The sequence below is a fragment of the Caloenas nicobarica genome, chromosome 3 (assembly GCF_036013445.1).
Source record: "Caloenas nicobarica isolate bCalNic1 chromosome 3, bCalNic1.hap1, whole genome shotgun sequence".
Lineage (NCBI taxonomy): Eukaryota > Metazoa > Chordata > Aves > Columbiformes > Columbidae > Caloenas > Caloenas nicobarica.
In genome coordinates this window covers 83,120,942-83,137,564 of record NC_088247.1, presented here as the reverse complement: position 1 = coordinate 83,137,564, position 16,623 = coordinate 83,120,942, and the positions used below count along the sequence as shown (strand labels likewise).

The 16,623-nt window shown below is 37.0% G+C and overlaps 1 protein-coding gene across 3 annotated transcripts in view; it reads left to right on the top strand.

The window, feature by feature from the left end:
• The window catches only part of AKT3 (AKT serine/threonine kinase 3), a 157,477-nt gene that overhangs the window by 98,183 nt on the left and 42,671 nt on the right, over nucleotides 1–16,623 (top strand). For all 3 annotated transcript variants that reach the window (XM_065632040.1, XM_065632041.1, XM_065632042.1), the window contains exons 4-8: nucleotides 1,647–1,758; nucleotides 3,196–3,340; nucleotides 9,028–9,159; nucleotides 12,647–12,712; nucleotides 14,287–14,355. In XM_065632040.1, the coding sequence (XP_065488112.1) occupies nucleotides 1,647–1,758; nucleotides 3,196–3,340; nucleotides 9,028–9,159; nucleotides 12,647–12,712; nucleotides 14,287–14,355 (524 nt within the window). The remainder of the gene's footprint in view (nucleotides 1–1,646; nucleotides 1,759–3,195; nucleotides 3,341–9,027; nucleotides 9,160–12,646; nucleotides 12,713–14,286; nucleotides 14,356–16,623) is intronic.

Genomic DNA, 16,623 nt, shown 5'->3' with positions numbered 1-16,623 from the left:
GCAACAAAGGCGTAAGTGAGAAAGCAAAAACAGAGTAGATGGTACTTACACATGTTCGGTGTTTAGAAATTTGCTAGGTTTCAGGACCCTGAATTTGTGAAGGAAAAATACATCAAGCCAACATAATTTATTTTTGTGGAAGTATATAATGCCTGATGAAGTGGTACATGTCATATAGTATGACTTTTGTAAAGCACTGACATTAACTGGAATAAATAAAATATAATTCACCAAGAATAAGTGCAAGCTTTTATGCTAAAGAATAGTTAACTACATCAGTAAAAGGTGCAGGTCAGCTGGTCGGTGGCAGCTCTACCAAAAGCAAATTACAGCTGATTGTAAGCAAACAGGAATCCTGTTGCCATATTCATTATTGATTGATTTCTGAACCTGATGAATCATTTTAAATCACATGTTAGATCTGGATCAGCTTTGAATAAGTGATAGCATTCCAGAACGTGAGATGTGATGTTTGTGTCTATTTTGTGGTAGCTGCAGGAAAACAAATTATACTTTTGACAGAGTAACCTTAGCTTCACAAAAATATTTAAATATATTTGCAAGAGTTCTGGTAGGTCGGTGTTTTGCAGATGTAATATTTAATACAGTATGCTACATCATAAAATCTAATACACAGTCTTACTGAACCATTGCCTGAATTATCAGTGTTGTGGTCTTGTGACAAAGGGGTAATAGGCAGAGTACTGTATGTCTAGAATTGTGTGATAAGGAAGATCTTGGATCTGAAAGCACAACATGTGAGGTCAGATTGATTGAACTGATTTAGGCCAGAGAAGACTGAAGAGAGGTAAGGTAGTGTTCAAATGTCTAAAAGGCATAGCCGCTGAAAAGATAAATTAGTCAATAGGGCAAGAAACAATATGCTTAAATTATAGGAACAGTTGCATTAAATGCTAGGAAAAATCTTTCAGCTATAAAAATAATTTCCTTATAGTTGGATGCAATAGTTTGCTTACAGAGGTTTTGAAATTCCTTCTTTTTGGGGGTTGTAGAAAGTGGTTAAAGAAATACTTGTGGGAAACAGCATAGGTAGACCTGATTCTGCCCTTGGGCACAAAGAGAACTAGATAATTTCCTGGGGCAGCCCCACTGGGTGTGTGTGTTGGGGTTATTTTATATTTAATAATCAGACTAGTTCAAACCTCTGAATTTTATCAGATAGGGTATTTTACAATAAATCTAATCCTGAAGTGACAGTAGAGTGGGTAATTGTGACATGGTTACCATTGAAAGGAAAATGTCATATTCCTCCTGCCAGGTACAGATGGAAGAATGTGCCTGTGGCTACTGCTGTTACCTTGGCCTACTAGAGCAATCCGGGATCTAATAGTCTTCTTACCCTCATAACACAGACCTAGTTTGTAAGTGGAGATGGCACTTTTTTATGGGCAACAATAAAAGTTCCATCAGTTCCTCAGCTTTCTTCACCTCTTGATTCTTACCTGCTGCCTTTTGTTCAAACCCATGGTTATCTTGCCACTCCGTATTTCCTTATACATGCTGAATGCATGCTGCGTAGGTGTATGTATTTTATAAGCTATATGTATTTTATCTAAGTAATTTTATTTGCTCTTCACACATCAACTGGCAATGTATAAAAGAGGCAATCTCATGTGTTTCTCTAGAATGTCAACTAATGAAAACAGAGCGACCAAAGCCAAACACATTCATTATCAGATGTCTTCAGTGGACCACTGTCATAGAGAGGACGTTCCATGTAGACACTCCGGAGGAACGGTGAGGATTTTATTTTTGTTTTGCTTTCTGTGTTCTTTATGCAGAAGCCTCGACACAGTCTCTGCTGGGACTGTACAGCGATCAGCATTTGGCACTGTGACATTCTGAGCACATCTGAACAGTTACTTGAAGAATTTATAAGTCGGTTTCTGTAAAATATTATCTGAGCTCATAGCTGGTGTAAGAGTTTCCTGAGAGTATGTTTGAAGAGTGTGTTTGAATGAGCCAAAACTATGTCGTGATGTATCTCTGAAGTGTTAAATTTTGAACAACAGAAGCCTGCATTGAAGTATTTTCCAGACTTGCTGTCTTAAATTTTCCTTTTACTCCTCCCAATATGCTCCTTTTTTTGGCACACAAAACAGTATGTTTGTTATAATTTATTTTATGTTTGCTTATTAGTTTTTATTGTTTCAGTAAATATACAAACTCTTAAGAATTAACTTTTTTAATGCACCAAAAGCATGTAGGAGTTATGGGATGGTGTACCTTGTATCCCAGGGAGTGATTTAGGGTTCAGGGCTGGGGGGGTCGAGTGCATCCACCACACCTTGCTAAAAAGTTTGTTAGTGTTTCTCTGGTTAGATGCACTGAGTCTTACCACTGTGGGCATCTGTCCTGTTTAATACTATGATTTGGCTTTATTCATATTGGTTGTCTCAATAAATAACCAACAACTTTGCTTTTTCTGTTCTCTTTCATTAGTGTATTCACTTAATTATTTTTTTTTAAGTCTACCTTGGTACTGTTTCTCCACCCTATCTTCTTCTGCGTACACAGTGTAGCTCCTCTTACTGCATTCACTAATGCCACCAGAGTGCAGGTTGGTGTGTCTGTGCTGGCGAGCCAGCAGCAGAACAGCTCAACTGCCCCTCGTCGTCCCTCCACCAAAACCCTCCTCTGTGCCTGCCCCTCCGTGCGGCCACGGGGTTTTATGACACTTGTAGGAATTTAATTGTCTCTGAGGGCCTCTTTCTCAGGGGAATTTGAGATTAGCCAACAAGTTGAGTTTTAAGAGGAGACAGGCAAAGAGTTGAACAGAGTGTGGTTTAATAAATATTGGAAGACCAAGAAGTCTCTTAAAGTAGCAAGTTATTACCAGATAGTATTGGATAGGAGATGACAGTTTATGGTCTGAGCTGTATTATACCTGGAGCAAGTGTTTTCAAGTATTCACTATTAAAATATTTACAAAATCAGACACTGGTAATTATCGAAATTAACCGTGCAATGGTCCTTTTTGATGCTGGCCAGCTTCACCACCTTTAACATAATGCAGAATTTGGAAAGAAATTGAAGTGATTAATTTATGAGTCTTCTGCCGTGTAACATCAGAATTGAACACTGAAGAAATGTAGCATGTGAAAAACATTATAAACCATTTATTTGGATGTGTTTTATGAGTTTGTAATAGGGATATTGGCTTGTTTATGATAGGGAAGAATGGACAGAAGCAATCCAGGCTGTAGCAGACAGACTTCAGAGGCAAGAAGAGGAGAGGATGAACTGTAGTCCAACTTCACAGATAGACAATATAGGAGAAGAAGAGATGGATGCTTCAACAACCCATCATAAAAGAAAGGTAATGATGTTAAAAAATAATTGACAAGATTAATAATTAAATAACTTTTGTAGAGTGGTCTGGTTGGATAAAACAATATGCAGGGAATAGTATTTCTACATAAATTTCAGTGTGTTACAAGCATAAGAGTACTTATTTGTTTTATTTAAATAAAACTGAACTGCTCTAGTTTTATTTATTTGTTATGCTATCTGGTACAGCACTTCTGAAAAACAAAGTTTAACCATTCAGGCACATGTTAACATTCTGCTTATTGTTTGAGTATTATTTTCATATTTTATTTTTTGTTTGTTTACTCTTTCAGAAGTATGGTAATAAAATATTTTCTTTAGTCAAGTAGATTTGCCCCCTTTCTCATGCAAATAATACCCAGTACAAATCAGATAATTTGCATGAGAAAGGCTAGCAGGATTTGGCTTTTAATGACCTTGTTTTTTGCAATCTGGGAAAATAACTTTGCTTTAGTTTTCAATGAAGTAAGACAAAACAATATCTTATTTTTATGCAGTACTTCACAGCTTTTGCTTTAAGTAGGGATATGTACATTGTGGCTATAACATACCTGTAGTTGTATCTCCAGAGTCAATAGGATAAACACACGACTAAGAGCATGCTTTAAAGATTCAGTGCCAAACAAAAAATTGCTTATTATTTTGTGTTTCCATTTTGTCTTGTGTTTCTGTAAGTAAGGACTACTCTTGAAGAATGAATCATTCAAACGGATGTCTCTCACTTACTTTACAGGATTGACATGACTCAAGAAATGCATTGAAATTGCATGAGAAATAGTAACCTGTTTCTATAGGACTGGGCTCATAGGTCTGGAACTCTGCTGACAGAGCAAAATAGTTTTATAGCTAATGTAACTGAATGCCTTTCAGTGATGAACAATGGAAATAGTGAATGTGTGCCTGAACTCATGGAGCATGTTTTGTTTGTTGCACTGTATGAAGCAAGAATCATAGAAAAATCAGTAACTGAAAACTAGACCCTTATGAATATAACAAAGGTGTCACAGGAAATCTTAGTTATGTCATGTCCTAACTTTTGAGAACTTGAGGTTGCAGTGCAAACACAGCTCTTTCATGTTATTTCACTGTATTCCATTTTCTAACCTTTTTCCACTATAGAAATAGGTAAAAACTAATTATATACAGATGTAACAACACTCTCATCATAGACTTTCAGGTTGACATTGAACTTTTAGCCCTGCGGCATAGATGTTTAGTGGTTGTGCTCCAGGGTAAAATACAATAAATGACAGCAAGGCAGAGGCAGCGTTTGAGATGTGTCAGGATTTCTGAGAGGCAGCGCGATTATGTGGAAGGGATTTGGGTTTGCTCTATTAAAGATTTGAGCACTAATCCAAGCCAGTGTATCCTCTTAGTGGAGTACAAAACCACTGCATAACAACAAGCATCTTCAAGGTGTCAAAATTAATGCTGTCTAATATAAGTAGTTTATCTGGAATGCATACGTTCCTTGTACACAGTGCGGTGCATTTTCCCATACAACAAAAGAGGTGGTGGGAAGAAGGAAGATCAATTTCTTTTCTGTCTTGCTGCTCATGCTTTAAGACATGCTGAAATAAGATGCTGGGACAGTGCGTGTTGAGTGCTGCAGAATATTTAAGGACCTTGGCAACAAGCCAAAAGCAAACTCCACAAAAAAAGGTAAAATGAAAAATGGTGATATTCAACACCTAATAATGGATCAGAATGTAGCCAGTGAAGACCGTACTGATGACAGCAAGGATATTTTTTTGCCAAAAGTCAAAATCCCACTGCAGCCTTCTAACTGTTGGAAGACTTTTTGCTAAAGGTTCTCAGAAATTTTTGGAATAAAAAATATTAAGTGACCATAATGACGGAGAGTTATCACTCCCTCAATGTTAATTGAAATTGGGGAAAATGTCTATTTTTTACAACTGTTTCTGTTTTGTAGAAATGTTTCTGAAAAGCTTCTGTTTAAGCTTTGTTGTTTAAGCTTTAGTTGTTAATATAAGCAGAACCATTTCAATTATAATGACTTAATGCATTTTTATTGCTTTTTTTTGGTATTGGATTTCTTTTCATTTCAGGGATTTTTTTTACAATGTGTCCTACAAGCTTGTTTTGTCACCTGATTTTACATCTAAGCCCAGTGAATTTTGCTTGTGCATGCACCAGATGGTATACATATGACTACAAGAGGATAATCAGATTAAGAAACGAGACAGAGAGGAGTGGGCCTGTTCTTCTCTAAAAAGGTAGCAAAAGGTTTATGAAAGAAACAGTCTTTAGGATGTGGAATTTGATTTGAACAGACATGACAGCAACATTCCTGGCCAAATTAACTAGAAGAACCAAACCACTTTTTTTTTTCCCCCTTTTTAACGGTGTCAATGTGCCACAAGTTTTACAGTAATAGCATCATTAAAATTTGGAGCACTAGAAATTCTTAGCAACTTGCTTTTATTTCTTGCTGTACTAGTCCTTATAAACAGGATCTCTTCCTGATGAAGTGAGATGCAGACTTCAAGTGGTATAGTCTTTGTGCAAGTCAGGAATTTAAAAAAATTAGTTCCTTTGTAGGAATTCTCAGCGCTGGTGGTAGGGTGTATTCTTTTGAGCAGATCATCCGTAAGGGAGTATATAGGCTTTACAGAAAGCTGAACATCATACTGTTCTTTGGTTAGTGCAGTTTGCTGTAGGTTCATTCCTATTCCTTTGATTACAAATTTGTTTTGCAGAGTGCAGAATGAGTAAAGAATAGATTTTTCAGAGGAAAACAAAAAGTAATGTAATGAGGCAAAATATTCAGTGCTCAGAGTTCAGCAGGAATGAAAAAGGTGGAAAAAATCATCAAGGAAAAAGAATCCAATCTTATTGGAGCTTCCAAACTTGCTTACCAACATCCCTCAGGTTTGGGAAGTATTTCCATTTTTCCACCAGTTTCCAGTACACCCTTAGCTATGGCATCTGTGTTTTTATCTCCCAAGGTCTTGTGTTCTTTGGCAGACTTTTTGAGTTACCCTGCATGACATATCATCTCTAAGCCTTCTGCTGAGCTTCAAAGAATGAGAGCAGGAGACTTTATTCTTAGAACTAGCACTACCACCATAACCTGCTGTTAAGCCACAGCTCAAAATCTTGCAAATCTATTACCTTCCACTTATAAATATACATATATTTTTAACTTGTTTTCACTGAGTTTGCAGCTAGATTCATGGCTGCTTTGATGAACATCGTGTAAGCAAATTTTGGGCGAATGAGTCTTTCAATTTGGCTGGCTTGCTGCCCTTAGCATCAAACCTGTATCTGTGATCGGTTGAGCCCAGATCCTCCTTCTGTGTGCAGGCAGAGGGCTGCTCTTCTCAGTTGGTTTTGTTCAGACTCCGATGGTCCCTCTCTAAGTCCAGCCTCTCAAAGAAGATCAGAAGTATGGGAAAAAGTTACCCTTGTGAAGCTGCTTATGATCCCATAAAGTTTTGACTGTTAGAAGTGATTTGTTATGGTTGCTAACTCAGTATTCTTTATCAGTAAGGCTGTTAGCCATTTTTTGTCAGGGAATGTAATAGCTTTATGACTGAAGATACGGAGGACTCTGCCCTGAATTACTCATCTTCTGCCTGAATTATTTTGAACGCATTTTGGATTTTTCGTGTGTTTTTGTCAATTTCACTGCTTTAGCACAAAGGCAGTTTCTTTGTGTATTTTTGCTTGACTGTTATCATAGAGCTGTTGAGGTAGATAACTTGACTTTCCCAAGTACTGACTGTGATAGGTGAGAAGTCTTACCTTTAGTTGGTTAAGTACTAGGAGCCGCATAACATTTGGATCACAACTTCACATACTACGTCATGCATCACTAGGTGCAACACGTTATACTTGTTTTTGGAAAGGTTGACCATTTAAGGATTTGTCTGTGGTCAATAAACTTAACTTTACACTCACTAGTGTGTATTTCCTTTAGGTAAGAAGTATACTGAGCCTTTGAAATCTCTGTAACTTACTGGGGTAAATGCAGTTTTGTTCTTCCTGATGTGAGATTGTTTTGGCAGCAAAACAAGACCTGTCAGTGCAAAATGTTTAAGTAAGATTACATGTGAGCAAAGAATGGAATTGACCTAAGTTAATTTGCTTAGGAGCTACCAACCAACCATTACATGAGAAAAAGGTTTAATTCCTGCTGATATAGCTAGAAAACTGATATATGGAAAGCATCTTCTCTTTAATAAAGCTTTGAAATATCCAGGTGTTACCTTAAAAGCTAAGGAATCACAGCATTAATGTGGTTGATGGAACTTCAGTTCCACCCCTTATGTGAGCAGATTTCAAACTGACTCTCAGTGAGCAATTGCATAAATTATTTTCACAGTTTGTTGACAGCAACTTGAGATCCACAGTAATAGTATCATGCACTTGAGCTTAAAGGAATAAATAATTTCAGAAGGAAATTTCACCCTTTGTACTTTCTCAAAGGAGAGAATATATTTTACTGCCACTATTTGTGATTGCACACCTGGGGATATGCCCAATAGCTCTACACTGGGAATGTGTGTGAGATGTGTAGGCACTGTCTGAGGTGTCTCTGGTAGGGATAAGGAAAGTACTAGTTCCATTGTGGAAGACACAAGTAGAAGTTTATCTGGAATGTCAGTATTCAAAAACTTGCCTGAAACTCCAACTAGTGATAGAAAGAAATGCTAGGAAGATGAAAGATAAGGCATGATCTTTTCTTTCTCTCACACATAAAAGGATTAAATATATTTAACTTAGCAAAACCAAGACTCGAGTAGTATTACTCTTTATAAATATTTTGAGGTGTATTATTCACTAAGAAAGGAAGGTTATTGATACTGCAAGACAGTACTATAACAACAGTAGTGTGTTGTCTTTCAGAGCCTTTAACTGCTTTCCTCGAGGTTCCTCGGTGCCTTAACAGTCTGTGTGTGGTTATGTGGTGCTGCACCCAAGGCAGTCACACAGCGTGCTGAAAGGTGGGCTGTGGAAACACAGCGGAAGCCAATGATTTGCCCTGAGTTCACCAAAGAAACACTGTGCAGTCACTGTGTTCTCAGTGTTGTGCTGTTTACATCCACATCTTTGCGTCTAATGCATAGACCCTTGGGTCGATGCTTCTGAACTGGCTGTGAAATGAGCTTGCAGAACTAAGATGATTATTGACTCAAGCTTTGTGCTCAGGAAAGTGGCTAAACTGCTTTGGGATCTGAGATCATCTGGTCAAATTCTTTCTGTGTGTGACACTCTAGTTGAGCTGACAAACCTACTAAAATGTTTCAAAAAAACCATCGGAGCAGTGGTTAGTTTTACACAAAACTTACTGATATGACACATTCTTGTGTCCCTGGTAATACAGGAGTTGATGAGCTTTCTTAGATGTGGAGCCTTCATGAAATGCTGGTATAGACTAAGACTTTGTTCAGTGTGTGCTTTGTAAAAATGTATGTATAGGATACTGTGCAGTACTTGACTTTAGAGAATTATAATCATACTATTGAACAATATATCCTCATGGTTCAAGGATACAGTTAACTATTATGGGCTTAATCATAGAAGTGTACCTGTTTTTTTAAACTGTTCTTAGCATATTGGTAACAGCATTTGGTTATATGTGGACATGTATGTGCATATTGGAACTAGATAGCATAAGTCTTGCTAATCCTTGTTGTTTGTTCCTTATAGACAATGAATGATTTTGACTATTTAAAACTACTGGGCAAAGGCACGTTTGGCAAAGTTATCCTGGTCCGAGAGAAGGCTAGTGGGAAATACTATGCTATGAAGATTTTGAAAAAAGAAGTCATTATTGCAAAGGTAAGGAAGATTACAGTTTTAATATTGGGTCATTTTTTTGAATGGAATAATCAATATCTAATACATAAGGTGTAATTGATTTTTGATGGCAACTGAGTTTGATAGAAATGTGTATCTTCAGAAGACAAGAAAACAAGAAAAGCATGTGTACTCATTTTGCATACATTTTTCCAGTGGCTTATAATTTAGAGTGTGCTAAAGCATTGAGAGAGTTCACTGGCCAGAAAGGTAGCGCAATCCAAGTTTAAAACAAGAAAATTACATTGTAGGTCATATTACATACTTCAAAAATTTTTCTAAGTAAACTGTGGGTTTATTCAGATAAATGCCATTAATTCAATGGGCCTGTGCTCTATTCTTGCTATGTTACATAAGATAGCTGTGCATGGGACTAACAATTTAATTTTTTCTGTTTTTGAGGAACAAGAAAATCTGAAGCTGATATCTGAAGAAGTCCTTTAAACTGGCTTTGTCCAGTGACTTAAGCTTGATTAGTTTAGTGTTATTAGCTCTTGCGCTTGGTCATAATTTTACTAAGTTTAAACTTGAAGATCATCTACTCTGAGCTTTGTTTCTAGGAATTCTAAAGTTTTGAATCCCAGTTGCACAGAACAAGTTGAGACCAAGAAACCTACGTGCTCCTATAACCATGAGACACAATTAAAAATAATCCCAATTATTAAGTAAGGAGGTTTTTAAGGGATGTGGATCTACCTGACATTTCTAAATACTTGAGGCTAATAATACCAGTATTCATAAAAACTGAGTGTGGATGGGAACTACTGTGGTTTACTTATGTTTTATTCTAAAATATCCTTCAGATTTTTCTAATTTTCCTGTAGGCCTATGAAAACAGGGCTCATGGAGTTTTGCAGTCTAGCTCCATGTTCACCTGTCTGTCACTCACTTTCTATCAACTTTTGAATGTGCCGATCAGTTTTAATTAAATTCAGTAAAGGAATAGAAACCTCAAAGACTACTATATTTCCTTGAGTTTCATGAAAACCAGCTCTGGAGTAAGGGAGAGACTTAAATTTATGTCTTGAACGGAGAAGAGACTGAGCTGTGAGTTCCGTGTGCCCCTAGCAGCTGTCTGGCGTGCGCTTGGACGAACAGCAGCCGAGCGCCCTTTTCTTCATCATCAGGAGATACAGAAAGAAAAGAGGGTATCGCTGCTGCATTCTCCTGATTCCGCACGGGAAGGAGCATCGCATTGGCCCTCCCCGTAAGACTTAATAAATGGCAGCGATCTCTGTGGGTTGCCCTGTGGCTGTGAAGCGTCTGGTTGCTGCATGCTGTGGCCCCATCTCCAGCCTGACGTCCTACCCCAGGGTTCTGCTCACCCCTGGCACCCAGGGGCAACTCAGGGGGACTCTTATGTCTCACTGCTAGGAGCTCCTGTTCTGCTGCTGCTCATTGATAACCTTCTAGTCTTCACAGCATTCCAGTTTTTTTAATTTTAGAGGTTTTCCTTTTACTTTGCTGGCTGCTACAATATCACCTAATTTTTAGAGGAGTTAAAATAACTGGATAACATGGATAACTTTGTCTCTCTTTGTTGAGCAGAAATTCTTGTTCGTGGAAGTATGTATGAAGCCAGAGAAATACTGAAGAGATCAGGGATGCAACTGTTCATTGATCTGTTTACCTGAAAACGGAAAGCTAGCTCAGTGATAGATTGGGCAGAACCTGGCACTCCCTAAAGCAGACCAGCTTCTGTTGTTCTGCCAATTTGTAGACTGACAAGAAGACTAAGTGTGTGAGGAAACATGCCTTTCTTCCTGCGATGAAAATGGGAGCACCTCAGTGTTTGAAATTCAACTTCCTCAGAACTGGAATTTTGTTTTGAAGGGAGTCCTTCTAAGTCTTCCATAGCATGGTTGTATATTGATAAGAAACTGATGAAAGAATAAAAAATAGATTATGCTTAGATCTTCACAAGTGGTCGTATTTTTTTTCCCTGCAGTCACTAAATACCAGTTTTTCCACTCTTCCCCAAACTAAAAACAAACCAGACTTGAGCCTGAACTTAGCTGTCTAGCCCAGTCAGTGTGTAAGTATGCCATGGGGATTTATCGATAACATTTAACTCTGAAGATCAGTGCTAAGGATACAGTCACTAGGTAGAATAGATTTGCGGTCTCAACAAACTGATGTGATATAATATACACTATAGAAGGTCATACCTGTAACAGCATAATATGAAGCAGAAAAGTGGTGCATTGACAGCTGTATCTGGAAGGCTGTACAGCATCTGCCCAGTTTGGAATAAATCTGTTGATCCTAAATTTTCATGACAGGTTAATATTGCACTTATTAGGACATTGCTACAAGTATAACAAACTTCTGAGGCAATGCCAGAAAAACTGGCCACTGCCGGCTTTTTATGCTGCATATCTGCTGAATTACTGATGTTTAAAAATCAATCAATAAATAAAGCTTTAGGCTTGCTTTTCTCCTTTAAGTGATTTTTTTGTTTGTTTTTCCCCCAGTATGTACTTGTAGTATATACACTCGATGTTGCATTGCTATTCAGCTAAATGGCATCATAATTTATTACCACTAACTGTTGTTGTTTAACTTCCTATTTTGACAATTTTAAAAGTCTAATTTAAAACTCATGACATCTGTGTTTACTTCCTTGTTTAGTAATATCTTATCTTCAGAGCATAGTCTGATAACCATGTGCGGTACAATAATGTTATATTGGTATTTTTTGTAGCAATAATAAAGTATACTCTGACTAAATATATTTACTTCTTCAGGATTATGGTTGAAATTTGAGTCACACTAAGTTAGTCTTCAGTTCTTTATAACATAATACTCAGCCATAGCTTAACGCTACAGAAAATGGCTAAACCAGCCCCTTGGCTCTCAGGGTTTTAGGTCTGGTCCCTGGGGACTGGGGAATCCTGGCATGTATTACACATAGAATTGCATAAAATGGTCGTGTGTTCATAATAAGAACCCCCTAAATGCCCGGCTTTTCTCCCCAGTCCTTCGGAGCTGCTGCCACTGCAGAGCAGGGTGAGGCCTCTTCCCACCATCCTCTCTCCCTGCTCTCTTCCCCTCAGCTACTACCTGTGCATGTTCCTTGCAAGTTGATTCAGTTTCTCTATGTAGATATGTTGTTCAGATGATCCATACCAGAACTGCGAAGTTTTGATGACTCTGTTGTCAAACTGTCAAATCCAATATTATACATTTTTGCTTCTTTGCATTGGTTATAAAGTTAAAGTTCTCATTGCAAAGCAAGAAAAGAATAAAAAGAAAATCAAATAAAATACTTTAAATTGTATTTTGCCAAACTTAGATTTACTTCAAAATATTTTCTCAAAAATTGTGGATTATTCTTCATGGTTCATTCATTTTCAAAAACTGTGCTGTAGCTTTCTCTTTTCAGAAGTGTTGACCTTTTCCTCCTAATTATTTAACTAACAGTTTATATCTTAATTCAGACTCGCTTTTTCTATTCTTTATTTCTCAGGATGAAGTGGCTCATACACTTACAGAAAGTAGAGTATTGAAAAACACCAGACACCCTTTTTTAACAGTAAGTATTAGGAGTTAGTTTTAAGTAAATTAGCAGGTAATTTTCAACACGATGGCTGTTCCATTACGAACATGATTTACAAACAACTTTTGAAGTCTTTCTTATGATGATTTGTAAACAAGCAGTAGTTACCTGGTGCTTATGATATCCTGTATCAGAATATGTATTTAAGAATTCAGAAATAAAGTTTTTAATAATTTATAAAACTTAACTGCACTGAAGGGAAATTTAATTGTAGAATGTAACTGTTGGGAAATTTTTGTGATTTTTGTATATGAACATTTTTTTAATAAAAGGAATTGATTTCACATAGTGTCAAGTAAGTAATTTTTACAAAGAAAACTTAAGAATTCCATAAAGTGATAAAAATAACTATTTGTTTAACATAAGTAGTCCATGGAAAAACAAAGCTCAAACCCCACTACTTCAGTGTCTCTGTCTTCATACGGTTAATATTTAATAGCAGGAAAATATTGAAAAGAAGGTGAAAATTTTGAGATTCATGACAAATTATGATTAATAGTTTTAATTTATAACTGACTTTCTTCTGTAGAAGTAATTCTGATTCCTCGCCTTTGAGAATACATTAGAAAATATTTTCATTGATTTCAAAATATAATCGACATGTTGTATTTTAAGAAATTTTTTAAAAGAAATTTAAGAAAATTATTTTCTTTTTTGTGTTAAAATATCAAAGTATAATGTGGAAGCTTTCCTATTTAGAAAATCATAAACCCGTTAGAAAGCATAGGATTACATTTGTATTGCTTGGCCAAAATATTCTTGGACATTCAGTCAAGAGAAATGAGATCTTCAAAAGTTTCTTAAATTAGAGTCTAAATGTAAGCAGGACTAAGCATAATTCTAATCAAATCATGCAACAATGTCACTGCAGTTGTATCTTGTTATCTTTCTGATATTATTAAAAAAATATTTTAAGGAGACATTCAGTATTTAAGTCACATGAGTCTCTGTATGATTTTGTTATGTGTAGTTCTACTGCATTTCATTTCTTTTAGGCCAAGCCTGTATCTGTAGATTTTCTTTAGTATCATTTTTCCTAGCAAAATCAATTCAACATTATCAGTCAAAAATTTTAAGTAAGGCAATAACATTGTTTACAATTTTAAAATGATATGTAAATAAATATATTTATTTTTATTCATTTTATTTGGGAGAAATTAAGAAGAGTATGGTAACCTCTCTCTTCATGGGCATTATGGAAGTGGACATCATAAAATATGATGAGTGAGAATAGCTGGAATAATGTATGGCAGTAAGAAAAGCAGTAGAAAATTGTGTGGTTTAATAACTATTTAGTATTTTATTATAATAAGCATGGTGTTTTCATTTCAATGGCCACATGGAAGAGATGGGGGAAGACATGAAGATTTTTGTGTTCATTCATCTCAAGCTCCAGATAGGAAGTTACACTTTTAATTACTCTGAAAGTTCTCACCAAGTCAGAATTGTCTGCTTAAGAAGATAAAATTAAATTTTGTTACAGTTTAAGTGAAAGAAATTTGGTTAATACAAGATTATAATTGGTTTGGTTTTGCTGTTTTCTTTGCAAGTCCTTGAAATATTCCTTCCAGACAAAGGATCGTTTGTGTTTTGTGATGGAGTATGTTAACGGAGGAGAGGTAAGTTTAAAACAGATGTTCTGCTCTTGTAATGGTAATGCTATCACTGGCTTACACTTTAAAGGATATAATTTTTCCTTCATGTTTTTCTTTCTGCTGTCTTTGAAGTTTTTTTTTTTAATTTTTATATTGTTCTGTTAAAAAATATAGATGTGTTTTATAACTATGCTGTACAAAAGGACTTCCTATTCTTAAAAATTAGACTGTTATATCTTGAAAGATAATTTCATGGTAGAGAGATAATTACAAATAGCTTGCCTATTGTTTTTTCTTCAAGCATACTATAGCAGGTTCTGGCATGAAATCGTCTCATAATCCAGTGCAAACAAGCCAAAATTATGTTGACTAGTCTTGTTTTTATCCTAATGTGAAATATGTGCTCTCTTCTTTGCTGTAGCCGTTGCAAATACCTATGAGAAAAGAGTGGGGTGTTCATATTTCTCATTACTTCCATCCCCTTCACTTGCTGTGTACTCTGGAAATTTCATTTTAAGTGCTGAAATTCTTACAGTGTCATTAGCCTTTAAGCTCTTCCTGTCCTCCAGCTGTTTACTGAAGAATGGAATATCAAGAACTGTAGCTGTCAAATGGAATCAAAGAGAATTGCAGTCTAAGAAGAGGGCTTTTATATGCCATTTAGGTGCTGTTTGCTATTCAGACTGTATTTTGTTACAGCATGGACTAGCGGGGTTTCCTTATTTTGTGTACTATATGCTGTATAATAACCCTAAAGGACTAAGTGTTTCCACTAGCTTTTTTTTATTAGAAAACTGTTTCTTCATTCAGGAATTGTTGCAGCATGATACCTTGGTTTGCATTACCCTTTTGCTATGTTCTCCTACAACAAAACCGTCTTCAACTCTAATCCCGATGCCTGAGCACCCCCAGAGTGCCTGTCTTGCATTTGTTGCTCTGGCAATTTAAGGGACCAGTCTGAGGCCCATTTACATCCTAACTCATCCATGGCTGTCCTCTGCCAGCCATGGCTAAACATAGTGCTATAGGGTTCTCAGACGGGAGGATGGCTTGTTTAACTCAGTGTGTATAAACCCAGTGCTGGACATCACAGGTGTTGTACTGTTTTGGCTGGTTGAACTAGACTAAAAAGCCACCTCAGCAGCGATGGAATAACAGCCTTCTCTTGGACACTCAGCTGATATCGAAATTATGTTGCCAATATTCAGTCAGTGCTATCTACAATGAGTTTTAAAAGTGGTGCCTTATAAACTAGCTAATTCTTCTTTGCTCTGTGTAAAACCTTATTGCATTTCTGTAATCTCAGAGGATGCGCTTGGAAAGCATGTTTTTAACGTCAGCCTATCATTTAGGTACTTGTCTCTGAAAGATACCTTTCTGTCCTATCTGAATGCAGAACAGAGGCTGCAGAGAATGTTTTCAACTCCTGTCTTAAGACTGAGGATTCTCTGACACTGTGGTTTGATCAGGCTTGTATCTTAGAATCAGAGAACATCCTAAGTTGGAAGGGACCCACGGGTATCAATGAGTCCAGCTCCTGTCCCTGCACAGGACCACCCCACAGTTCACACCATGTGTCTGAGGGCCTTGTCCAGTCTCTTCTTGAACACTGTCAGGCTTGGGGCCGTGACACCTCCCTGGGGAGCCTGTTCCAGTGCTCCACCACCCTCTGGGGGAAGAACCTTTTGCTCATGTCCAACCTAAACCTCCCCCGGCACATCTTCCTGCCATTCCCTCAGGTTCTGTCATTGGTCACTCCTGTGTTGTGTGGTGTTGTACCTTTGTGGCAACTGCTGTGAACATCTTGTGTCAGGGGTTTCTTGGTGGCAGCCTGCTTTTGCTCCTTGGGGTTTGAATGATTGCAGTGTACTTTGTCAAGAGTGAGCTGCTTTTTTCCAGGTATGATGCTCTTGTTTCCCAGTGCTGCTCATGTTCTTTGCTGAGGGTTCCCTAATTCAGTGAAGCAAACTGTTAAAATATTTGCCACAGTGGGAAATAATGGCCCTTCGGAGTAGGTAGTTTTATTTGAAGAAACTCTTGATTTGCTTATGTGCTTCTCTTTGACTAGGGATCTGGAATAGTAAGTTGGACAAGCTGTCCTTTTTAATAGGAAAATCCTAATCTTACCAAATTTTCCTGTGAATTTCAGACTTCAGTCACAGTCTGCTAAGACATACAAGGGATTTCATATTTGTAAAAATAGCCTTGTTATTAACTCAGAACCACTGAAAGTAAGTCACACAAAGTTCACCCAGCATTTTAGCCATTTGTAGGCAAATCTCCTACATGGTA